The following is a 27,755-nucleotide window of genomic DNA, read 5'->3' as shown; positions in this document are numbered from 1 at the left end:
TAAATGGAAGAAGTTTGGAACCGCCAAGACTCTTCCTAGAGTTGGCCGCCGGGCCAAACTGAGCAATCGAGGGAGAAGGGCCTTGGTCAGGGAGGTGACCAAGAACCGAATGGTCACTCATACAGAGCTCCAGAGTTCCTCTGTGGAGATGAGAACTTTCCAGAAGGACAACCATCTCTGCAGCACTCCAACAATCAGGCCTTTATGGTAGAGTGGCCGGCCAGCCCGCTTGGCGTTTGCCAAAAGGCACCTAATTCTCTGGTCTGATGAAACCAAGATTAAGCTATTTGGCCTGAATGTCAGGTGCCACGTCTGGAGGAAACCTGGCACCATCCCTACAGTGAAGCGTGGTGGTGGCAGCATCATGCTGTGGAGAGGTTTTTCAGTGGCAGGGACAGGAAGACTAGTAAGGATCGAGGGAAAGATGAATGGAGCAAACTACAGAGAGATCCTTGATGGAAAACCTGCTCAGGAACTCTGACTGGGGTGAAGGTTCACCATCCAACATGACAACGACCCTAAGAATACAGCCAAGACAACGCAGGAGTGACTTTGGGACAAGTCTCTGAATGTCCTTGAGTGGCCCAGCCAGAGCCCGGACTTGAACCTGATCGAACATCTCTGGAGAGACCTGAAAATAGCTGTGCAGCAACGCTCCCCATCCAACCTGACAGAGCTTGAGTGGATCTGCAGAGAAGAATGGGAGAAACTTCCCAAATATGGGTGTGCAAAGCTTGTAGTGTCATATCCAAGAAGACAGTTCTGAGTAAAGGGTCTGAATACTTACACAACAGTTCAAAAGTTTGGGGTTTTTGAAAGAAAAGCCATTTTTTGTCCATTAAAATAACATCAAATTGATAAGAAATATAGTGTAGACATTGTTAATAATGTAAATTATTATTGTGGCTGGACACTGCAGATCTTTTATGGAATATCTACATAGGCGTACAGAGGCCCATTATCAGCAACCATCACTCCTGTGTTCCAATGGCACGTTGTGTTAGCTGATCCAAGTTTATCATTTTAAAAGGCTAATTAATCATTAGAAAACCCTTTTGCAATTATGTTAGCACAGATAAAAAGTGTTGTGCTCATTAAAGAAGAAATAAAACTGGCCTTTAGACTAGTTGAGTATCTGGAGCATCAGTGTTTGTGGGTTCGATTACAGGCTCAAAATGGACAGAAACAAAGACCTTTCTTCTGAAACTCGTCAGTCTATTCTTGTTCTGAGAAATGAAGGCTTTTCCATGTGAGAAATTGCCAAGAAACTGAAGATCTCGTACAACGCTGTACTACTCCCTTCACAGAACAGCGCAAACTGTCTCTAACCAGAATAGAAAAAAGAGTGGGAGGCCCCAGTGCACAACTGAGCAAGAGGACAAGTACATTAGTGTCTATTTTGAGAAACATATGCCTCAAGTCCTCAACTGGCAGCTTCATTATATCGTGCCTGCAATTCCCATCCAACCTGACAGCTTGAGAGAATCAGCAAATACAGGTGTGCCAAGCTTGTAGGGTCGTACCCAAGAAGACTCAATGCTGTAATCGCTGCCAAACGGGCTTCAACAAAGTACTGAGTAAAGGGTTTGAATACTTATGTAAATGTGCTATTTCATTTTTTTAAATGTTTAATAATTTAGCAAACATTTCTAAACCTGTTATTGTGTGTAGATTGATTGGGGGGGACAATTTAATCAATTTTAGAATAAGGCTGTAACGTAACAAAATGTGGAAAAAGTCAAGTGGTCTGAATACTTTCCCGAATGCACTGTATATTGCTTTCATGGGAAGTTAGGATAGCCTACCAGTCGACAACTTAACGTTTACGTTTTAAATTGAGTGTTATCTGGCCTGATTGATTACTTCCTTCCCATTGTCATCGCTTGTAACCAATATGTGATACCGTTGTGTTAGGTGACGTTGTAACCGTTCAGATTTATAGGCTATAGCCCCCAATTCCCACTGCATTTTCTTCCATTGTTCCCCTCTAATCAGGGACTGAAAAGTGCAGTAAGAGCTGGCAGACACAACACCTGCGAAAAAGCCATGCGAAAATGTGATTAACATGACATGGCAGGACTATAGCCTAACAACTGACAATAATGATTTCTATTAAACAACTTCATCTTCTTTACATGGAATCCGACCTCCAACAAAACTGTCATTGGACTTTAGGGGAAAATAATATTTTAAAAGAAATGACCGTTTACATTGTATTTTAGTGTTGAGAGGTGGGACTGATTGTCACTTTGCATTGTCACTTCATTGATTTAGCTTCTTGTCAAGATGGAGCTATAGTCCCTTTCAAAGTGGCCCATCTACACCGAACAAAAATATAACACAAATAAATAAATTATGCCCTAATCTATGGATTTCGCCTGACTGGGAATACATGTATGCAGCATCTGTTGGTCACAGATGCCTTTAAAAAACAGAGAGGTGTGGATCAGAAAACCAGTCAGTAGCTGGTATGATATGACCACCATTTGCCTCATGCAGCGCGATACATCTCCATTGCATAGAGTTGAGCAGGCTGTTGATTGTGGCCTGTGGAATGTTGTCCCACTCTTCTTCAATGGCTGTGCGAAGTTGCTAGATATTGGCAGAAACTGGAACACGCTGTTGTACACGTCAGTCAAGAGCATCCCATACATGCTCAATGGGTGACGTGTCTGGTGAGTATGCAGGCCATGGAAGAACTGGGCCATTTTCAGCTACCAGGAGTTGTGTACAGATCCTTTCGGGAATGAGGGGCTGTGCATTATCATGCCGTAACTTGAGGTGATGGAGGCGGATGAATTGCACAACAATGGGCCTCAGGACCTTGTCACGGTATCTCCGTGCATTCAAATTGTGACCACTCTGTCCGCTGTATTCTTTCTCTTTGCTCTTGTTTTACTTATTAGGATGTTCTGTGGGTGGTGCTGGGTGGGTTGTCAGTGACATGGGGACACACCTGGGCCCGGGTGTGTCCCGGGATAAATACACCTCTTCCCCATTCATTGAGGAGACTCTCTCCATGCAGACACACTGTTAGATGTTGGTTATGGCATTTTTGTGGCTGTTTTGTTTGTTTACTTTGGCACCTTTCAACACCCATCATAATCACATTTTATGTACGGAACCACCAACTTACACTACTGATTACTGACTACACACACCATTGTTAATTGTATTTACGTTACCTCAGTTAATAAATATATTTTTGTTATTCTAATCTCCACGTTGTCTCCCTTTTTGTTACGGACTTCGATCCGGTTCGTGACAAGTGGGGGCTCATCCGGGATCTTGAAGGTATTGTGTTTGGGAGAAAACGTGGAGTTTATGTTTGAAATCTCTGTAGGTGCTTTGTTTGCATCTTTTGTTACAGCTTTTTTGAGATGTAATGTTTGGTGCCCAGAATTGGTTGTGTTTGTTTGTTTGGTAAACTTGCCATTGTGGTGGATAGTTGGTTGTGTGCTGCATTGGAGGATATTTTCCAGGCCCCTACCGAGGCTGGAGACTCTTGCTCTACTCGCTGTTGGGACAGTGTACCTCAGTGGGAGATTTGGGTAGGGTAGTGACGCTTGCTACCTTGGAGCTATAGTCTTTCTTTTTCCCCTGTTAGGCTTAGCGACGTGTTTCACTTTGGAATACGTTGGGCATGGTTATTTTGTTTGTTATTTTTGTGTGGTGTCCGTGGACTGAGCAGTTGTCTCGGGGGCACATCTGTGGCTTGGAGGGAATCTGCCAGCGTGCTGGGTGTTTTTTTTTAACCTTGCCAGCGGGCTACAGTGCGTAATTACCCACCGCAAATCCGCACGAAGACTAGGGTTGAGTTATTCTGGGGTTTGGGAAATTTCCATATATATCTCATCTCTCTTCTGTGGTGCCCAGTGTGATTGTCATTTCTCTTGTTGTGGTCTGGTGTGCTCAGCAGAGGGGAAGAGCGAGAATTATTATTTTTTGTTGTTGTATTTACTTGTGACTATGGCGTCTAATGTAGACGAGTTCATTAGCTTTCCACCAGAGGAACTGTTCGAATTATGTACTAAAGAACAGCTGTTGAAGATCGCTGAACACTACAAGATTGAATTTAGTGATAAATGTAAAAAAATTCTATTATGTTGATATTGAAAGCCAATCTGATTGAGAGTGGTATTCTTGAAGTGAACACTGGGGCAGCCTCTGCCGAGGACTCGCCACCTCCCCAGCCGTCTCCCCGTTTCACTACAATGGCCACCCCATCTGTTAGACCTAGTGGTCTGCCTTTTGAACAACAGAAGGAACTGCTTCTGTTACAACTAGAGCATGATCGTGTAAAGTATGAAAAGGAATCGGCATTTACACAGGATTTGGAGCGTGCAAAAATCAAGTTGCAACAAGAGCGGCTACAGTTGGTTAGGGAAGGAAAGCTTTCGGGAGAGTTTCCTCTTGGAAGGTGACCCAGATTTACCTAGGTGCCGCTCCTCTCTCGGTCATTCCCCTGACTCATTTGATATTGTTGGAAACTTAAGGTTGTTGCCAAAACTGAATGAGAAGGACCCTGAGACGTTCTTTTCCTTGGATCTTGTTGCTGACGCTCTCTCGTGCGCCCTGTTCCTAAATGTCTACGTGACTGACCATAGTTTATTTTGTTTGGTATTGTCCTGTTCTGTCGCTCTTGTCTGTCCTCTTCTGGTCTCATTTTCTTCTTTCCTCTTAAAGGTTGCTTCCTGTGCGCAAAGGTTGCTGAGGTCTGGGGAGGACGAGGTTGGCTGGGGCAAGTGGAAGTGTGAACACATGGATTTGGGACGCTGGCTGGGTCAATTTGGGATGCAGGCTGGGTCTTCTGCTAGTATACAGGGCAGTATTTTGTTTGTGTGACGACCCCCCCCCCCCCCGCTCTGTCTGCCGTATTCTTTCTCTTTGCTCTTGTTTTCCTTATTAGGATGTTTGGCGGGAGGAGCTGGGAGGGCCCGGGTGTGTCCCGGGATAAATACGAATCTTCCCCATTCATTGAGGAGACTCTCTCCATGCAGACACACTTAGATTTTGGTTATGGCATTTTTGTTTGATTTTGCACCTTTCAACACCCATCATTATCACATTTATGCACGCAACCACTCACGTACACTACTGATTACACACACACACCATTGTTAGTTGTATTTACGTTACCTCAGATAATAAATATATTTTTGTTATTCTAATCTCCACGTTGTCTCCCTTTTTGGTACGGACTTTGAGCCGGTTCGTGACAAAATTGCCATATATAAAATACAATTGTGCTCGTTGTCCGTAGCTGATGCCTGCCCATACCATAACCCCACCGCCACCATGGGGCACTCTGTTCTCAACGTTGACGTCAGTAAACCGCTCGCCTGACACAATGCCATACACGCTGTCAACCAGCTGCCCGGTGAAGTCGAAACTGGGATTCATCCGTGAAGGGCACACTTATCCAGTGTGTCAGTGGCCGTCGAATTTGAGCATTTGTCCACTGAAGTCGGCTACGACGCCAAACTGCAGTCAGGTCAAGACCCTGGTGAGGACGACGAGCACGCAGATGAGCTTTCCTGAGACTGTTTCTGACAGTTTGTGTTGAAATTCTTCTGTTGTGCAAACCCACAGTTTCATCAGCTGTCCGGATGGCTGGTCTCAGACGGTCCCGCAGGTGAAGAAGACTGATGTGGAGGTCCTAGGCTGGCGTGGTTACTTGTGGTTAGGGCTGGGCGATATGACGATATACAGTTGAAGTCGGAAGTTTACATACACTTTTATGTTGGAGTCATTAAAATTAGTTTTTCAACACCTCCACAAATTTCTTCTTAATAAACTATAGTTTTGGCAAGTCGGTTAGGACATCTACTTTGTGCATGACACAAGTAATTTTTCCAACAATTGTTTAGACAGATTATTTCACTTTTATAATTCACTGTATCACAATTCCAGTGGGTCAGAAGTTTACATACACTAATTTGACTGTGCCTTTAAACAGCTAGGAAAATTCCAGAAAATGATGTCATGGCTTTAGAAGCTTCTGATAGGCTAATTGACATAATTTGAGTCAATTGGAGGTGTACCTGTGGATGTATTTCAAGGCCTACCTTCCAACTCGGAGCCTCTTGGGATAATCAAAAGAAATCAGCCAAGACTTCAGAAAGATAATTGTAGACCTCCACAAGTCTGGTCCATCCGTGGGAGCAATTTCCAAATGCCTGAAGGTACGACTTTCATCTGTACAAACAATAGTACGGAAGTATAAACACCATAGGACCACGCAGCCGTCATACCGCTCAGGAAGGAGACGCATTCTGTCTCCTAGAGATGAACATACTTTGGTGCGAAAAGTGCAAATCAATCCCAGAACAACAGCAAAGGACCTTGTGAAGATGCTGGAGGAAACGGGTACAAAGTATCTATATCCACAGTAAAACGAGTCCTTTATCATCTTAACCTGAAAGGCCGCTCAGCAAGGAAGAAGCCACTGCTCCAAAACTGCCATAAAAAAGCCAGACAACAGTTTGCAACTGCACATGGGGACAAAGACTGTACTTTTTGGAGAAATGTCCTCTGGTCTGATGAAACAAAAATAGAACTGTTTGGCCATAATGACCATTGTTATGTTTGGAGGAAAAAGGGGGAGTCTTGCAAGCTGAAGAACACCATCCCAACTGTGAAGCACGGGGGTGGCAGCATCATGTTGTGGGGGTGCTTTGCTGCAGGAGGGACTGGTGCACTTCACAAAATAGATGGCATCACGAGGAAGGAAAATGATGTGCATATATTGAAGCAACATCTCAAGACATCAGTCAGGAAGTTAAAGCTTGGTCGCAAATGGGTCTTCCAAATGGACAATAACCCCAAGCATACTTCCAAAGTTGTGGCAAAATGGCTTAAGGACAATAAAGTCAAGGTATTGGAGTGGCCATCACAAAGCCCTGACCACAATCCTATAGAAAATTTGTGGGCAGAACTGAAAAAGCGTGTGCGAGCAAGGAGACCTAAGAACCTGACTCAGTTACACCAGCTCTGTCAGGAGGAATGGGCCAAAATTCACCCAACTTATTGTGGGAAGCTTGTGGAAGGCTACCCAAAATGTTTGACTCAAGTTAAACAATTTAAAAGGCAATGCTACCAAATACTAATTGAGTGTATGTAAACTTCTGACCCACTGAGAATGTGATGAAAGAAATAAAAGCTTAAATAAATAAATCATTCTCTAATTATTATTCTGACATTTCACATTCTTAAAATAAAGTGGTGATTCTAACTGACCTAAAGGAATTTTTACTAGGATTAAATGTCAGGAATTGTGAAACTGAGTTTAAAGGTATTTGGCTAAGGTGTATGTAAACTTCCGACTTCAAGTATGTATGTATGTATGTATGTATGTATGTATGTATGTATGTATGTATGTATGTATGTATGTATGTATGTATGTATGTATGTATGTATGTATGTATGTATGTACTAAATGAAATGAGAGGTTGACTGTGTGATATTAGGTTGCTTCTTGTGTAAATATTTTCTGTCTGGATTTTAATGATTTTTAATGATTTAACACTCTTAAAGGGAGTGTTCCTAATCTCAGTTTGTTACCTGTATAAAAGACACCTTTCCACAGAAGCAATCAATCAATCAGATCCCAAACTCTCCACCATGGCCAAGACCAAAGAGCTCTCCAAGGATGTCAGGGACAAGATTGTAGACCTACACAAGGCTGGAATGGGCTACAAGACCATCGCCAAACAGCTTGGTGAGAAGGTGACGACAAGAAACACAAAAGAACTGTCAATCTCCTTCGGCCTGGGGCTCCATGCAAGACCTCACCTCGTGGAGTTGCAATGATGATAAGAACGGTGAGAAATCAGCCCAGAACTATACGGGAGGATCTTGTCAATGATCTCAAGGCAGCTGGGACCATAGTCACCAAGAAAACAATTGGTAACACACTACGCCGTGAAGGACTGAAATCCTGCAGCGCCCAAAAGGTCCCCCTGCTCAAGAAAGCACATATACATGCCTGTCTGAAGTTTGCCAATGAACATCTGAATGATTCAGAGGACAACTGGGTGAAAGTGTTGTGGTCAGATGAGACCAAAATGGAGCTCTTTGGCATCAACTCAACTCGCCGTGTTTGGAGGAGGAGGAATGCTGCCTATGACCCCAAGAACACCATCCACACCGTCAAACATGGAGGTGGAAACATGCTTCGGGGGTGTTTTTCTGCAAAGGGAACAGGACAACTTCACCGCATCAAAGGGACGATGGACGGCGCCATGTACCGTCAAATCTTGGGTGAGAACCTCCTTCCCTCAGCCAAGGCATTGAAAATGGGTCGTGGATGGGTATTCCAGCATGACAATGACCCAAAACACACGGCCAAGGCAACAAAGGAGTGGCTCAAGAAGAAGCACATTAAGGTTCTGGAGTGGCCTAGCCAGTCTCCAGACCTTAATCCTATAGAAAATCTGTAGAGGGAGCTGAAGGTTCGCGTTGCCAAACGTCAGCCTCGAAACCTTAATGACTTGGAGAAGATCTGCAAAGATGAGTGGGACAAAATCCCTCCTAAGATGTGTGCAAACCTGGTGGCCAACTACAAGAAACGTCTGACCTCTGTGATTGCCAACAAGGGTTTTGCCACCAAGTACTAAGTCATGTTTTGCAGAGGGGTCAAATACTTATTTCCCTCATTAAAATGCAAATCAATTTATAACATTTTTTTACATGCATTTTTTTGGATTTTTTGTTGTTGTTATTCTGTCTCTCACTGTTCAAATAAATCTACCATTAAAATGATATACTGATCATTTCTTTGTCAGTGGGCAAATGAACAAAATCAGCAGGGGATCAAATACTTTTTTCGCTCACTGTATGTATATATTAGGCCTATATTTATTTTCTTTGCTACTGTAGTTGAAGTGTTTTCTATTTACCTTTTTTAGATTTTTTGTACATTCATATTTTATATTGTTACATGCTTAATTGAAAATGTGCACAGGTTCTAAATAAAATGAAATTAAATATGAGTAAGTACCTTTTTATTTGTTGAGTATAATTCAAAATGTAATAAGAAATAGGCCTTTACATGTGGTCATTTTCTATAAACTATTCATTGAATTTACAGAAAATGTGCTATATCGTGATATGTATCGTTTTCGGGATATTAGATTTTGGCCATATCGTCCAGCCCTACTTGTGGTCTGCGGTTGTTAGGCCGGTTGGACGTACTGACAAATTCTCTAAAATGACTTAGGAGGTAGCTTGTGGTATGAAATATTAACATTCAGTTCTCTGGCAACAGCTCTGGTGGACATTCCGACGTCAGCATACCATTTGCACGCTCCCTCAACTTGAGACATCTGTGGCATTGTGTTCTGTGACAAACATTTTAGTGGCCTTCTATTGTCCCCAGCACAAGGTGCACCTGTAATGATCATGTTGTTTAATCAGCTTGTTGCTATGCCACACCTTTCAGGTGGATGAATTATCTAGGGAAATGAGAAATGCTCACTAACAGGGGTGTAAACAAATTTGTGCACAAAATTTGAGAGAAGCTTTTTGTGCGTATGGAACATTTCTGGGATCTTTTATTTCGGCTCATTAATAACATGTGACCAACAGTTTACATGTTGCGTTTTTAATATTTTTGTTCAGTGTAATATATCTTCAGGAAAAGGACTGCCATTATTTTCCTTATTGCAATTAGGCTCAGTTGTGAGTTAAGCCTGTAAAAGCTTGTTCTTGTAATGGCCACTTATGTTCATATGCTCAGAGATAGCACTATGCCATTGAGCCAAAACGGGACCAGCTAGATATTCTCATAATGTAAATAGAGATTTTGTAATGTTGAACAGTTGTCCCTTCTATAGGCTTTAGCTTTGACCTTAGCTTTGATCTTTGAAGGGGATAGAAATGGAATAGTGGCAGTCCATTTTAATTCCACTGGAGCTTTTAATTTGCTAATGAACCATTCATTTGCTAATGTTTTGATATGAGCTTAAAGGCTGTCGGTTTACTGTCCCTGAGGCCATGAATACAAAGCAGCATGTTGAACTCTTTTGCAAAATACAAAAAAGCTAACAAATAAAGGGTTTAACTCGAGCCAAGGGAGTCCCAATACCTCCCACATTCAGCGAGGTGTCTAATTAGTCACAGGATGCTGCACAAGAAGCTGCTCAAGAAGCTGCTCTCACTCACTGTGGCAGTACACTTAAAACCTGACTTGGACATGGCATCCGTTAGAGCCTCATCCTGCACACACAGTTTACTGCTGAACCTAGCAAAAAGGGCCTTTCCGTTCCAGGCCTTGGCAAGGTATAGCATGCAGATAGATAATGCAATGGTGGAATCTATGGCTCTGACATGCATATTTGCATGGTTGAGAACCAAAAGCTTGCAGGGCTGAGAGAGGGAATGAGGGGGGTGAGGTGTGTGTGTGTGCGCACGTGCAGTCATGTATGTGTTTGCCAACAAAATGCATTTGTTGGTACACACCACACCAGATGAAATGCAAAGTGATGTAGGCCGGGAGTTAAAGTGCCTTAGGCAGCACCGAACCTCTCAGGATTTAATGCTTGGCAGGGTTGATGTTTTGTAACTGGCAGCTGTGCAATTAAATCGTCATAGAGATAGTGGATGTTAATTGACAAAACACTTCACTTTTTGATAACCCCTTTACCTGACCATATTTCTGTCTGTGCTGGATTTACCAAAATAATTCCGCACAATTAAATACATTTACAACTGAGTGCAAGATTACATGAAAATAGGCAGAAAGCCAATCACTGATTAAACCCTCTCAAAAAACTCTGTTTTTCTCATCTGAATGACCAATTCAGTAACATGAATAGAGGAAGCATGTACAGGGTTAAAGCTCTGTCTGTGTTTTTATACTGCTTTTGATGGAGGAAAAAACAACAATGTAAATCGAATACAAAAGCCCTTTTTTATCTGATAAGCCATTTTAATCTGACCTCCCACAGGAGAGTGCAGCCTACCATCCCATGCCTTCCCCAACCCAAGGCCCCTATGAGAGAGGCCTTTAAAGAGGAGGGGATTTGACCAAACAATCCAGCTCTGTAAGCCGGGATGGAGGGTGGACAGGGAGCAGGGTCGTGCTCCAGCCAGGCTGTGGAGGCTGAGTACCCCACCCAGGGGACAACTTCTCCAGCCAGGGGAGGAGGGGATGCAGGGCTGGGCTCTTGCAAGCACAACGGACTGATCAATACCCACAGCTTGATGGCGGAGACTAAGGAAGGGCTGGTGTCAGTGTACTCGGCCCCCAAATACCAGGGTCACATGGTGGTCAACCTATCCCCCCAGCAGGAGCAGAATGGCCAGGGAGTGGGCGGAGGAGGGGGACACCCACAGCTGCTCAACCCCAGCGCTCTACCCCAGGGCATGGACCCATGCTTCAGGCCCGACCTGATCCTGTACTCTGATAACACGCTCCGGGCCTGGGGGGATGGAGTGGTCGGGGATTGCTGTGAGACCACCTTCATAGAGGACTTAGCATCCGGTTCCTCTGCCGCCTCCAAGGATACGCTGATGTTTGCCGATGGCAAGTTCCTGGACATGTCTGTGGAGGATGCAAAGATCCAGACCCTGTCCTATGACGATGATGAGTTCCAGGACCTGGAGGTAAGGCTTGGGGCTCTGTCTTTTATCATAACACATTACACTGTAAGGTATGTAAGAAACGCATGAATATATTCCTGTATGGTTAGACGTTTGTGTTATTGCATTTAGAGCCAAATAATAATGGACCAGATGGATTTCTGAGGTTTTTGTTTGAAGGAGAAACATCTCTTGGGTCCTTTAAGCTGGCTCACCACCTCTGATTCAGCAGGCATTTCCCTGCTCAATAGGCCTCAGGACAGATCAGGCAGGAAAAGACATGTACATTATGTGGGCTCAGGTGGCTGTCTTGTGGATATATTGTTTCCCTATCCCTGGGTCTATGTGACCTTCAAAGACTAGTTATTTTAATACTAAATGTTTGCAGGAAACATTTGAGTCCACACTAAATTGTTGGTTTCTGGTGTTGCCATGGTTTCTGGTGGTTGTCACTGGAGCAGTCAAGGTATGCAACATTTTTATAGCTCGTTCTTAATTAATATGATCTTTGTTACAGTATGTTGTAAAATCCTAGAGAAAGCAAAAAATACCTCTCCTGCTTCATTTGGCCTTTTATTCACTACAAAAGTAGCTCCTTGGATTCTCAACGTGGGTTGTTTGAAATACACAGCAATTTAATAATATGTGAGGTTCCCACAGAATATTTGTAGATGACGGCCATCCTTAAAATGTATTGCACATACTGTACCTCATCCTTAGAGATTCTCTGGTAGTTTTGTATACTTAGCCAGTAGCCGGCCTTCACAAGCCAAAAGTGGTCCCCGAAAATTGCATACTACGTCACGTGTAGATATGTGCACACCGTTATTGCTCTCTCTTTCACTCTGCTGTGTGTGCATCTTGCTAGCTGTCACTCAAATAGCAAGGGGCTAAAGCTCATTGGCTGGAACTCAAATTGCTTGGGGGCTGGCCCACTTGGGGGAACATTTTGGGAAAATGGTGCTGCACAGCTTCCAGTAAACAGTCACTTTCGAACTAGGGATTTTGTGGCTAATTGAGGTAAGACAGGAATTCTGCTTATAGATTATGCATTTATGAACTACATATTAACACATCCAGCCGAAAGCGGGAGGTTTTAAAAAATACTTACCAGTCGCCAAAGTTCCAGAGCATGTTTTAACATAATTCCCCAGGGTTTACAGTATTGGACTGCCCTTCACAATGTTCTTACAGTACTTGTGGAGTAACACATGTCTAAACCTTCCAAATTTACATAGGCTGTCTAGGTTACTATCTAAGTCCTTTCAATATCTTAGAATTTACTGTGCCCTCTGACCTTTTTATTACCGTCAGATTTAGGCACTGTGTGTGGAATGAGATTAGTGAATTATACATTTTTGTCTTGTTCAGTACCCATCTGAAGTTAGTCAGCTAGTCTGAGGAGGTGCAATGATTTGTAGTGTCTTACTAATCCACCCTCCAGGGCAAGAATGCCCTCATAATTAGGACCAAGCTTTTTGGGGGCATTTTGCTTTTACTGGTATTTCAAGCATGATCCACTAGGTTTGCTCAAGCTGATTGTAGCTATAAACAGGTCAATTTAGGAGCAGTTAAATGGGAGAGTCAATGAAACCCATGGAAGTATAATGTTGTGAATTCGGGGGTAACCCGGCCCGGTTTGAGATACCCTGTGTTGGCTTGGCAGTCGCTGGACCCGGGTTTGAGTTTGCCCATCATTGGCATGACTGGTTGTGCCCCTGTCTGGTTGAACATGTGTACAGTGCCCTCTTGGTGCAAATCGAGAGCACAGCGGTGCAAGCTCAGTGCCTGAACAAATGTGTTGAGGTGAGGAAAACCAGATCCATCTGAAGTAAAGAGAATTAACATTTATTTCAACAACACATCAGCAGACCACCATATGCTGCGATATAGTGCAGTCTTCTGTAAACCTCTCACCTTACTAGACCTGCATCTAAAGTAGTCACTCTTTGTGCTTTCACAGAGCGAGTACTCGAGCGACTCAGAGAGTGAAGACAACTTTCTCATGATGCCACCGAGGGACCACTTGGGCCTGAGCGTCTTCTCCATGCTGTGTTGCTTCTGGCCCCTGGGGATCGCTGCCTTCTACCTGTCCCATGAGGTAAGGACTACCACACTGTCAATGACACTACACACACCACGGTTGCGTCACCACTAGTAGTTACAGTAAATATCAAGGCAGTCTTAGGAGAATGTGTATACCCTCACACAATAAATAACCTAAAGAAGTAAATCATTTATAGATTTAGGTCATCATAGTATTAGGTGCAAGGCTCAAAAGTACAGTGCCTAGTGGAAGTCTACACACCTCTTGCACACATCTTCACATTTTGCTGCCTTTAAAATGAAATCTAAAAAGGATTACATTTTATTTTTTTATCTACACATTTTCAAAGTGTCCTAATTAATAAATGTCTTGATTGTGTATGTCCTCACACCCCTGAGTTAATACTTGGTGGATGCACCTTTTGGCAGCCATTACAACAGACAGTGCCCGCAGAAAGTATTCATACATTTTGTTGTTACATTTATATTTAAAAAAAGATGTTTGCAGATTTATTGAAAATAAAATCAAAGAAATATCTAATTTACATAAGTATTAACACCATTGAGTTATTACTTTGTAGAAGCACGGTGATTACAGCTTTGAGTCGTCTTGGGTATGTGTATATCAGCTTTGCACCTTTGGATTTGGGGATTTTCTTCCTTGCAGATATTCTCAACTCATCAGCAATCAGCTTCCATTCAGTCAGCGCATAAAACCTCCTCGCCAGGACAAATATATACCATATTAACAGCCTTTATATCTATTGTAGACATAGGCCTTCAGTTTGTGACAGGTTTGTGATTCTGAAAGGACAGCAACCGTAATACCAGCGCACTCATGTAGGAGAGTGCACTTTCTGTTAAACACAAAGGGCCAATGGTGTAGTGGAGGGAATACGCAGGTATAAGCCGTATACCCACTTTTTCAGTGGGCATTGCTTATACTCACTTCTTAATCCCTACTGATGCATATCAAAATAGTGTAGTGGAGGTATACGACTTATCAATTATGTAGAAGAACAGAGAAATCATGCACAAAGTAACCGACACAATCGCAAAGCACGTGAAATATATTCACATAGCCTAGTTTCAGCGGAATATCATCTGCAGGCAGCAAGAGTGTGCATCTCTCAACTGGTTTTGGCATGGAGCAGCTCACCGAAGAATGGCATCGGTAGCCGGTACGGTAGCTAAGACGTTTGAATTTATGTCTACCAGTAAATGCTGACTAAGGCAACAATGGGTATGCAAACCAGGTATGGAAAAAGTTAAGTCTGAAGTGTTGGTTAGTAGGCTATTTGTGATGCGCAACTGTCATGTACTGTTTGCTTCAGGGTCGTAGTTATGCATCGGCCTGGGTGGACAGGGGAGCCAGGCCCTGACAGGCACACCCAATCAGATTGATGTGGTTTAATCATTGTTGTGGACAGACCATTCCATGCTTTTGTTTTTATTTTATTTAAAAAAGTGTGATTTTTGAGAGGGGGGGGAAAAAAACTCCTTTGGGAACTTTTGGGCAAAATTAGAGTATACCCACTTCTCCAGGCACCACTGCATAGGGCCGATGGAAAGACAGCAGTCACACACAGCATGATGTTAAAGGATAAGCAGTCCATAAACTTGGACATAATAAGCCAGTAGGTCCCAATCAAAAGAATACAAAAACACAACTTAACCAGCTCTGCTACAGTGAGAAAAATGGTCAGACTGAGGTGTTCTCTCATTTGTGTCTGGAAGTAGCTAGCTAGCAAACTTTTGCCAGTTAGCTTGGGTGATTTGGTTGGGACAAGCATGCATTGGCTGACAAGCTGCAGAAGGACGAGTAGGCTATAATTCCCCATCGTTTATCAGCGCAATTGTGACGGCTAAGCTAGCTAATAAATGTACTGAGACAGAACAATCGTAACGGGCTATACAGCCTGATAATACCAGTGATGGGATAGACCTAAATCAGTATGTTGTTTTTGCGACAGTATCTTCTAAATCAAAGAGGAGTATGCGAAGCATGAATATGTTAGCTACATGAAGTAGCTAAGAGAACATTCAATGTAGCCAAATATTATAGGGTCCCTTAGGAAACACTTATTAACACTTTGCTTCTTACCCTGTCACAATAACTCCCCCTGACATTTTCATTCGTTGTCATGTCAAACAACACTGTATTCAAAGTGCCCGCTATTATATTCCAACTATAGAATTGGAACAATCATTCTATTTTCATGATTCCAACAGTTCACCAAATTGTTTTGCTCTAAATCACAAGTCAAATCGCAATTGCAACTTTTGGTTAAAAAATAAGGCCTAGATTGTTTGCCATTGTGCAGCCCTATGAGGCTGTGTGGAAATTACCTCAAATGAGTGTAGTAAATGCAGAAAATTATGTTTGGTTGAATTGAACAGTAAAAAAACAATCAGAATGGAGAAGGACACATTCTATGTGATTTCAATGGATGTGTTGCCACCCTAGGGTCACTCACTACTCATAAAGCAAATGTAGAACTTTTGTTATTCAGAAATATAAAATACAGTCAGTCATACCGTGATATAAACTCAGCAAAAAAAGAAACGTCCCTTTTTCAGGACCCTGTCTTTGAAAGATAATTAGTAAAAATCCAAATAACTTCATAGATCTTCATTGTAAAGGGTTTAAACACAGTTTCCCATGCTTGTTCAATGAACCATAAACAATGAATGAACATGCACCTGTGGAACGGTCGTTAAGACACTAACAGCTTACAGACGGTAGGCAATTTTTAAAATTTGACCTTTTATTTAACTAGGCAAGTCAGTTAAGAACAAATTCTTATTTACAATAACGGCCTAGGAACAGTGGGTTAACTGCCTTGTTCAGGGGCAGAACGACAGATTTTTACCTTGTCAGCTCGGGGATTCGATCTAGCAACCTTTCAATTACTAGTCCAACGCTCTAGCCACTAGGCTACCTGCCGCAATTAAGGTCACAGTTATGAAAACTTAGGACACTAAAAAGGCCTTTCTACTGACTCTGAAAAACACAAAAAGAAAGATGCCCAGGGTCCCAGCTCATCTCCATGAACGTTCCTTAGGCATGCTGCAAGGATGCATGAGGACTGCAGATGTGTCCAGGGCAATAAATTGCAATGTCCGTACTGTGAGACGCCTAAGATAGCGCTACAGGACAGACAGCTGATTGTCCTCGCAGTGGCAGACCACGTGTAACAACACCTGCATAGGATCGGTACATCCGAACATCACATCTGCGGGACAGGTACAGGATGGCAACAACAACTGCCCGAGTTACACCAGTAACGCACAATCCCTCCATCAGTGCTCAGACTGTCCGCAATAGCCTGAGAGAGGCTGGACTGAGTGCTTGTAGGCCTGTTGTAAGGCAGGTCCTCACCAGACACCACCGGTAACAATGTCGCCTATGGGCACAAACCTACCGTCACTGGAACAGACAGGACTGGCAAAAAGTGATCTTCACTGATGAGTCGCAGTTTTGTCTCACCAGGGGTGATGGTCGGATTCGCGTTTATCGTCGAAGGAATGAGCATTACACCGAGGCCTGTACTCTTGAGTAGAGGTCGACCGATTAATTAGGGCCGATTTCAAGTTTTCATAACAATCGGTAATCAGCCTGTTTTGATGCCAATTATTGCCGATTACATTGCAATCAACGAGGAAACTGCGTGGCGGGCTGACCACCTTTTACGCGAGTGCAGCGTCAAAAGGACCTTGTGGCTGCAAGGAGCCATGGTAAGTTTAATGCTAGCTAGCAACTTATCTTTATAAAAAAAATCTATCTTCACATAATCACTAGTTAACTACACATGGTTGATGACATTATTAGGTCAACTAGTTTGTCCTGCGTTGCATATAATCAATGCGGTGCCTGTTAATTTATCATCGAATCACAGCATACTTGAACTTCGCCAAACGGGTGATGATTTAACAACAGCGCATTCGCGAAAAAAGCTAAATCTTTGCAGAAATGTACCTAACCATAAACATCAATGCCTCTCTTAAAATCAATACACAGAAGTATATCTTTTTTAATCCTGCATATTTAGTTAAAATAAAGTCATATTAGCAGGCAATATTAATTAGGGAAATTGTGTCACTTCTCTTGCGTTCAGTGCAAGCAGAGTCAGGGTATATGCAACAGTTTGGGCCGGCTGGCTCGTTGCGAACTAATTTGCCAGAATTGGACATAATTATGACAACATTGAAGGTTGTGCAATGTAACAGCAATATTTCGACTTATGGTTGCCACCCGTTTGATAAAATACGGAACGCTTCCGTATTTCACTGAAAGAATAAACGTTTTGTTTTCAAAATGATAGTTTCCGGATTTGAACATATTAATGACCCAAGGCTGGTATTTCTGTGTTTATTATATTATAGTTAAGTCTATGGTTTGATAGAGCAGTCTGACTGAGTGGTGATAGGCAGCAGGAGGGTCGTAAGCATTTATGGAAATAGCACTTTACTGCGTTTGCAAGCAGCTCTTAGGAATGGTTGATTCACAGCGCTGTTTATGAGTTACAGCCTTACACCCCCCAAAATTAGGCTGGCAATACTAAAGTGCCTATAAGAACATCCAATAGTCAAATTTATATGAAATACAAATGGTATAGAGAGAAATAGTCGACGCGTCATAATTCCTATAATAACTACAACCTAAAACTTCTTAACTGGGAATAATTAACCTCCAGCTTTCATATGTTCTCATGTTCTGAGCAAGGAACTTAAACATTAGCTTTTTTACATGGCACATATTGCACTTTTACTTTCTTCTCCAACACTGTGTTTTTGCATTATTTAAACCAAATTGAACATGTTTCATTATTTATTTGATACTAAATAGATTTGATGTATTATATTAAGTTAAATAAAAGTGTTCATTGTTCATTCAATATTGTTGTAATCGGCCGATTAATCGGTGTCAGCTTTTTTTGGGCCCTCCAATAATCGGTATCGGCGTTGACAAATCATAATCGGTCGACCTCTACTCTGGAGCGGGATCGATTTGGAGGGTCCGTCATGGTCTGGGACGGTGTCACAGCATCATCGGACTGAGTTTGATGTCATTGCAGGCAATCTCAACGCTGTGCGTTATAAGGAAGACATCCTCCTCCATCATGTGGTACCCTTCCTGCAGGCTCATCCTGACATGACCCTCCAGCATGACAATGCCACCAGCCATACTGCTCTTTCTGTGCATGATTTCCTGCAAGACAGGAATGTCTGCCATGGCCAGCAAAGTGCCCGGATCTCAATCCCATTGAGCACGTCTGGGACCTGTTGGATCGGAGGGTGAGGGCTAGGGCCATTTCCACCACAAATGTCCGGGAACTTGCAGGTGCCTTGGTGGAAGAGTGGGGTAACATCTCACAGCAAGAACTGGCAAATCTGGTGCTGCAGTACTTAATGCAAGCTGGTGGCCACACCAGATACTGACTTACTTTTGATTTTGACCCCCCCCCCCCCCTTTGTTCAGGGACACATTATTCAATTTATTTTAGTCACATGTCTGTGAACTTGTTCAGTATATGTCTCAGTTGTTGAATCTTATGTTCATGCAAATAGTGCACATAGAACAGATCTAACGCTTCTTGGACTTGCTTTCAATAAAACTGATAAAAACTCTACATTTTATGTGAATTTGGTTGGGTTGCCCAAAAAATTACATATTGCTACTTTAATTTGGAACATTCAAAAAATCTTTCACTTTGAAAATGTGGAGTTTGATGTGTAGATCAGTAGGGGGGAAAAAATCATTTTCATTATTTTTTTTAAATTTTATTTTAAAGCAGCAGAATGTGATGACTGCAGGGTGTGTGTAGACATTCACTTGGCACTTTTTGTCAAGATCTACTGATCTACAGGAAGGTATTCATTGTTAAAATGGAAATAAAGTGTCCCAATATTCTTTATTCCTTTTCAATGTGCCAGACAGTGGATCTGTTGCCTGTGTGCCTGTTTTTGAGTTAGCTGCATCATGTATTCAATATCAGTATTCAATATTCCTGTGTGTTTCAGTATTTAACATTTTGTAATATAGGACAGCAGAGCTACGGTCCCAGGGGGCTGCCTAGTAGGTAGAGAACGGGATGAAATCTCTGCATTAGCTGTTGCTTTTTCTCAGCTCACAGGTCACCAATGGCAGTTAGGAGAAAAAAGGAAGATGCTTTATTTTCATATAAAATAAATCAGGGACCTGATTAAACTTTTTTTCGGTCCATCTAATGTTGGAAAAATAGGACAATTTGTTTACAGCCAAAGCATGCGCCTAGACAATTTTATTTTCTCTGTAATGTAAAACCATGGGTTTGTTATGGCACCATGGGGACCACTAAGGACACCATGAGATTGAATCCTTGCTATTTGCAGGAAGGGCTTAGCTTTAATAACAGTATAACACAAAAATAACATGTCTTTAGAGAAAAGTCCCTGTTGTTTCAGACCATGTACAACATAAATCCCCTATAAAAACATGTAACTTTGTATAGTTTTACCATCTTGATTGCATCTTAGAACCAGGAAAATAAGCAAAAGGACATTGATAGATAAGAGTGGGCTTGATGAAGATGTTAGACAGTTGTTTTCCGTGTGTGTGTAATGATCTCATATCTCTGTGAGCTGCTCGAAGCCTCTGGCAGCAGCCTGCTACCCACACTGAATCACTCTGGTCTGACTGCACGTCACGACTCACACACCTACATCTCTCTCTTTGCTCCAGGTTTTTAGAAAGTCTGCTCGGTTGGCATGGGCAACACAGCCCACGCTAAAATCAATTTCCTAAAATCCAACTACAAAGCCTTGTAGCCACAGGATACAAAATGTTGCAGGCTGAAATTAAAACAGAAAGCCACTTCGCCATGGTGGTAGGTTTTGAAGAGCTTTGGGGCACGTTTCGAACTCAATCCACGGAGGGATTGTCTGCTGGCTTTTTCTCCTCACTTGTACTTGATTGATTAATTAAGGTCACTAATTAGTAAAGAACTCTCCTCACCTGGTTGTCTTAATTGACAGGAAAAAAACTAAAAACCCACAGACACTAGGCCTTCCCTGGAACGAAATGTACACCCCTGCTTTAGGGTATAATCAAAGATAAGCTATTCAAAGCAACCATTATAAGTTCCTGAAAGGAACAGGAAAATGTTTTGAGTCTCAGTGAATTGAAAACCCATCCACAAGCATGTTAGACATGCTCCAGAACTTTGGCAACTAGCAAGTTATTTTTTTTTTTACCTCCCACTTTGGGCTGGATGTGTCGATTCTGTAGTTCATATTTTATTTATTTAACTAGGCAAGTCAGTTATGAACAAATTGTTATTGACAATGACAGCCTAGGAACAGTGGGTTAACTGCCTTGTTCAGGGGCAGAAAGACAGATTTTTACCTTGTCAGTTCAGGGATTCGATCTAGCAACCTTTCGGTTACTAGCCCAACTAGGCTACCTGCTGCCCCGTATCTGCATAATCTATGAGCAGAATTTCTATCTTACCTCAATTAGCTACGAAGCGACTGTTTTCTGGAAGCTGTGCAGCGCCATTTTCCCTAAATCTTCCCACACTTTGGCCAGCCCCCCCAGAAATTCGAGTTTCAGCCAATGAGCTTCAGTCCCTCGCCATTTGAGTTCCAGTTAGCAAGATGCACACAGAGCAGAGGGAAAGAGAGAGCAATGTACATATGTGACGTAGTACGTCATTTTCTGGGTCCACTTTTGGCTCGTGATCGCTATTTTCAGAACTACTGTCTAAAAAGTATACAAAATTACCAGAGAATCTCTTGGATTAAATATCTGCTGATCATCCTCCTCCTATGAGTTGTCCACGTTGACTTTTTAGGAAAATTGAAGGTGGTCTGCAAAACATAATGAAAATCAAGGAAAATGCAGCCTTGAGAAAGCCACCTACGTACACACACAAAAGCTGTTGAAATCATGTCTTCAAAAAATGCTATAGACACAACTTCTTGTTTGTGCAGAATGGATCGGCACTGACATGTGTTTATTGGATCAAGAGGTAGAAGCCAGAACATAATTAAGAACATTATTGGTATTTACATTTATGGAAATTGGGTAATGTGATAATTGGATGAAAAACCGTGCATAGATTGACAAAGGAACTGCTTCAGTAATGCTCAACAATTTTCTGCGCCAGCCTGTATTTGTGTAATATAAAGATAATCCATGTTGTCTCCAGCTCACACATACAGAGTGTGTTCCATAGCATAAATTTCCTTTCAACACCTCCCTCAGGAGTTTGTTTCAAATATCAATCACCTTGAGTGCACTTTAATCAAGATCAGGTTATTGCTTATGGGCTCTCTCTGTGAAGATGTACCTCAGTCTCACGCTCAAAGCAGAGCAGAAAGCAGCTTCTGTGTAGAACGTTAATAAGAGCTGTGTTTTGAGTGGTGCACTTGGTTTCTGCATCTCGAGAGCAACTAAAGGCCGTTGCCCCCATTTTAATTGGTTCCCGTTACCTTTTGTACTGCTCAACACTCCAATTAATTTCCTCCTTTTGAGGAGGAACGAAGCAATCAATACACAGCTCTTTGGGGCGACATGGTGTAGGGGGGGAAAAGCTTTAATCACAACCAATCTAGATTTCATGGGTGAGATTGCAGGGGACCCCCTCCCCCACCCTCTCTAATAGATAAACAACCCAGTAGCTATACAGTTGCCTGTTAAAAGGTAAACTAATCTGTCAGAATGACTTGGATTTCTGCACAGTATTGGCTGCAGTTTTTGCTCATTTGTCTTTTTCTTCCTCCTGTTCTGTTGTGACGACATATCAATGTGAAGAACTGATTGGCTTTCCAAAAAGTCATCAACGTAAGAGAATTTTGTCTTTTGTTCACCCAACTTTGAACATAAATCTAATGCCATGGTGAAATATTTTTTTTATTTCATGTTAATTGACAACTCAAAAATAGACACGAACTGACGTCTGTGCCCAGGGGGATCCTTACTCCTTACTGTTACTGTCTCAAACTCAAAGGAGAAGCATGAATTGGCTTTTATCGAAGCGAAACTCCCAGACTGACTCGGACAGCATTGATGGCAATTAGGCTGAAATGTAAGCCTTTTTTGTATAATAATAATACATTTTAATTTGTATAGCGCTTTATATTAGTTATCTCAAAGCTCTACTGAGGGTTTTTATATATAATAGATTTAGAATCAAGGCAGGTAAAATGGCAATAGTGTGCTAGGTGCTAAATGCATTTTAGATTGGGACTAGGACTCAGAAATATAGTCTGTAGTAGTGAGTTTTAAGGCCAGTTTTAAAAGTTCGGAGTGATGGAGTGGCTCTCAGATGGTCAGGAAGACCATTCCATGGGCAAAGGAGCAGAAGGCTCGGTCCCCCATAGATGTGTCTTGGGGACATGAAGCAGTAGGGAGTGGCTGGAGCGGAGAATGTCAGGTGGCTCGCTGATTGAGATGAGGTCGCTGATGTAGGTGGGATCCATTCAAGGCTTTAAATACAAGCATGAGACTTTTGAAGTTGATCCGGTAGTTGACCGGTAGCCAGTGGATTTGGACCAGGATTGGGGGGATGCGGTCTGACTTCTTGGTCCTGGTCAGGACACTGACAGCACTGTTCTGGATTGGTTGGAGCCTCTGGGGGTCTCCCAGCCAAATCACTACAAACAGTGCTTTGTCGTAGTCGATCCGAGAGAAGATGAAGGCGTGGATGAGTTTCTCCGCATATGTCCTATCAATAAATACTCAGATCATTGCAGACACAGTGCCCGTTTTTCTTTTTCCTGGAAGTGTCCTGGGGTAAGGAATGTTTTGGGGATTTTCAAGTCCCTCAATTGCCTGATTCCCTTTTTTTTGTTCAAGCTGGGCTGAAAAGTGTTTGGGTACAGTTTCTTTCCAGTTTCATTACTGTTACCAGCAGTGACACAGTTGAGGATGACTATGTCCCTCTGACTCATCTGGCAGAGTGGAGAGCTCCGTTGATCATGCATATTGCAACCACCACCACGCTACTTCCCATCTCTTCTGGGACTTAGAGGGAACTATCAGAGCGAGTAAATTGTGAAATACATATTCAAGCAGGGGTTGATCTCATCTCTAGTTAGGCACCAACCCAAGGGAAACCTGGAGGAGAACGGGCCAGTTTGGAATTAAATCCTTCCATTTATCTCTGGGGATGCTATTTGGGGAACATGGATAACTCTTTCAACATTTTAAAGTGCATTTATTTCTATGGGGCTATTTCCCTGGTTTGAATATGCCATTTAGTATTTCATTTTAGAGCTGGGCTATATAATCGAATTAATTTGAGTTTATGTTTTAGCGCGATATTCCAAATGCCTGTATTGTAAGAATCAAGTTTACTTATGTTTTCTTTTAGTTTTTATGAACGCTTATGTCCGCTTGTTCTTATGTCCGCATTGATTCTGGAAACAAATGAATGCACAGTTTCTATTGCGCGTGTGTACTGCTGGCAGCATTTTAGCCACAGACTATTATACTGTCTATTTTGGTTTGTATAAATGTGCATAAGCATAAAATACTATTATGTAAGGAATTGGGAACTCGTTCTCATGCTGAAAAACAAGGTAGGCCATATGATTTCAACATCCTGAACAGTGGACAGGCTAGCATGCTGTTCAAACAGTTGGAGACGGACAGAAGGGTGTGTTCAGGGTTGCCAGGTCTAGCTAAAATTGAGCCCAAGGACCACTCAACCTGGCCAAAAGGCCTGAAAACTACCCCCATTTTTTTTCACAGCAAGAGAGGAGTTGACGTGTTTATATAATAAATCGTTTTTTCCATAACGTTATCGAGCCAATTAAGAAGGAATATCGTAGTAACTTGTAACGTAATTAAAAGAGTAAAAAGTATTATGGTGTGATATACCAGGGCTTCCAACCAATTAGCATTCAGGACTCGATCCAGGTTTATAATTGTAAATAAATCCCCTTTGCACATGTGCATAACTATAGAGAAATCGTCCAGGAGAGTTTGAGTGATGAAAGTTGGACAGACGATCTGAAAATCTCTGAGCAAGAAACAGAGGAAGAACATAAAAAAACTGTGGCTATTTTCTGGCAGTTGGGCTGTTATTATGTGTCAGATGTTAAGACTATAGACTGTTATAAATGGCCTATTTGCGAGATTGACATTTCAATAGGCATAGACTACAGACTAAAATCTGGGTTTATGATTGTAATTCAACGTTGCCATGGTTTGTTTAGATAAAGGCAGGTAGCCTATAGCCCCTGATAGGCCTACATCTCATTTCAGATAGTCTACAGTAGCCTAAACAAGATGTAGGTAGGCAAGATGTGAACTCAACGATTTAGCAGCTTGCTTAGTTCAAATTAACAGACGAATTTATCCAACATGAATAGATTTCGAGGTAAGAAGTGCTTGTGTTTCCCAATAGTCTGCTGGAATAGGCTACTGAGGATGGGATCATAATTTCAATCACTGAATTAAATATTAATAATATGTATATGAACTGAATATGCTGGTAAACAACACATTTTTTTTATACGTGTAGTCTAATCTGACTGTTACCATCAATCTAATGCGTTCTAACAACTTATCTGCAATTGCGATAGTTTGATAACTTCCAATTGAATGAACGAAACATGTCCATTAATAATTGCATAACATTAATAATTGCATAATAACATAAGGCTACAACAACAATAAATGGAAGTTATAGGCGATTTATTAAATTGGTTTTCCAGCTCCAGGTAGGCTACAAAAGTGGCACAAATTGATTTGAAATGACTCCAGTGATATCGCCATTTCAACATTTATTGTATCAAATATACATTAATAGGCTACTTGATGGCCAACAGATGCAAATGTATCATTCTCCACATGTAATGTCAGTTTCATTGAGGACCCCCCCCCCCCCAAAAAAAAAGAACCACGCAAGGGAGTTCTATAAATTCAATTTCAAATTTCCACTCGGGCAGCCTAGAGACCCAAGAACTGAGCAAAAAAAAGGGTCCGATCTTTAAGAGGTTTTGGAATGCAGTTTAGACTCCCTCCGAGCGATTGTATGTAATGCGCTCTAGTGTGCCCGAAGTCATTATTTCCATTATTTCATGATGTGCATCAGTTCTTGCTAATTAATATGTTTTACGGGAAAAGGGTTGGAAATAGGTGACTCCGTAATAACAATCTAAATAGCTGTCAACACGTTTGCACATGCTGCCCCCGCTCCTCTCACTCACGTGACTAAATAGCTGTAGTGCTCTCTCAACACAGGCACGCAACCTCCGGCCCTCTCCACCACTCACTCACTCACTCACTCACTCACTCACTCACTCAGCAACAGCCTGACTCACTGACTAACAGTCAGCAGCAGATCACAGTGAAATTTTATTTATTTATTTATTTATTTATTTCACCTTTATTTAACCAGGTAGGCAAGTTGAGAACAAGTTCTCATTTACAATTGCGACCTGGCCAAGATAAAGCAAAGCAGTTCGACAACATACAAAAACACAGAGTTACACATGGAGTAAAACAACATACAATCAATGATGCAGTAGAAAAAAACAAGACTATATACAATGTGAGCAAATGATGTGAGATAATGGAGGTAAAGGCAAAAAAATGCCATGGTGGCAGAGTAAATAAAGTATGGCAAGAAAAACACTGGAAAGGTAGATTTGTAGTTTGAAGAAAGTTAAAAGTTAAAATATAAATAATATGGTGCAAAGGAGCAAAATAAATAAAATAAATAAATACAGTAGGGGAAAAGGTAGTAGTTTGGGCTCAATTAAAGATGGGCTATGTACAGGTGCAGAGATCTGTGAGCTGCTCTGACAGCTGGTGCTTAAAGCTAGTGAGGGAGATAAGTGTTTCCAGTTTTAGAGATTTTTGTAGTTCGTTCCAGTCATTGGCAGCTGAGAACTGGAAGGAGAGACGACCAAAGGAGGAGTTGGCTTTAGGGGTGACCAGAGAGATATGCCTGCTGGAGCGCGTGCTACAGGTGGGTGCTGCTATGGTGACCAGTGAGCGGAGATAAGGGGGGACTTTACCTAGCAGGGTCTTGTAGATGACCTGGAGCCAATGTGTTTGGCGACGATTATGAAGTGAAGGCCAGCCAACGAGAGCATACAGGTCGCAGTGGTGGGTTGTATATGGGGCTTTGGTGACAAAACGGATGGCACTGTGATAGACTGCATCCAGCTTGTTGAGTAGGGTATTGGAGGCTATTTTGTAAATGACATCGCCGAAGTCGAGGATTGGTAGGATGGTCAGTTTTACGAGGGTATGTTTGGCAGCATGAGTGAAGGATGCTTTGTTGCGAAATAGGAAGCCAATTCTAGATTTCACTTTGGATTGGAGATGATTGATGTGAGTCTGGAAGGAGAGTTTACAGTCTAACCAGACACCTAGGTATTTGTAGTTGTCCACAAATTCTAAGCTAGAACCGTCCAGAGAAGTTATGCTGGATGGGCGGGCAGGTGCAGGCAGCGATCGGTTGAAGAGCATGCATTTAGTTTTACTTGTGTTTAGGAGCAGTTGGAGACCACGGAAGGAGAGTTGAATGGCATTGAAGCTCGTCTGGAGGGTTGTTAACACAGTGTCCAAAGAAGGGCCAGAAGTATACAGAATGGTGTCGTCTGCGTAGAGGTGGATCAGAGATTCACCAGCAGCAAGAGCGACATCATTTATGTATACAGAGAAAAGAGTTGGCCCAAGAATTGAACCCTGTGGTACCCCCAGGGTACCACAGGGTACCACAGGTATACAGTGCCTTGCAAAAGTATTCGGCCCCCTTGAACTTTTCGACCTTTTGCCACATTTCAGGCTTCAAACATAAAGATATAAAACTGTAATTTTTTGTGAAGAATCAACAACAAGTGGGACAAAATTATGAAGTGGAACCAAATTTATTGGATATTTCAAACTTTTTTAACAAATAAAAAACTGAAAAATTGGCCGTGCAAAATTATTCAGCCCCTTTACTTTCAGTGCAGCAAACTCTCTCCAGAAGTTCAGTGAGGATCTCTGAATCATCCAATGTTGACCTAAATGACTAATGATGATAAATAGAATCCACCTGTGTGTAATCAAGTCTCCGTATAAATGCACCTGCTCTGTGATAGTCTCAGAGGTCCGTTTAAAGCGCAGAGAGCATCATGAA

General features: G+C 42.1%; 1 protein-coding gene across 2 annotated transcripts in view; it reads left to right on the top strand.

Annotated features, from left to right (window-relative positions):
- Nucleotides 1-27,755, top strand: part of LOC115193889 (synapse differentiation-inducing gene protein 1) — a 48,869-nt gene that overhangs the window by 1,943 nt on the left and 19,171 nt on the right. For both annotated transcript variants that reach the window (XM_029753018.1, XM_029753019.1), the window contains exons 2-3: nucleotides 10,950-11,607; nucleotides 13,547-13,684. In XM_029753018.1, coding sequence (XP_029608878.1) covers nucleotides 11,056-11,607; nucleotides 13,547-13,684 — 690 coding nt within the window. In that variant the 5' untranslated portion in view covers nucleotides 10,950-11,055. The remainder of the gene's footprint in view (nucleotides 1-10,949; nucleotides 11,608-13,546; nucleotides 13,685-27,755) is intronic.

Source organism: Salmo trutta, chromosome 5, assembly GCF_901001165.1.
Source record: "Salmo trutta chromosome 5, fSalTru1.1, whole genome shotgun sequence".
Classification (NCBI taxonomy): Eukaryota; Metazoa; Chordata; class Actinopteri; order Salmoniformes; family Salmonidae; genus Salmo; species Salmo trutta.
The sequence above is the reverse complement of the archived record's forward strand: the minus strand, read 5'-3'. Positions and strand labels throughout refer to the sequence as shown.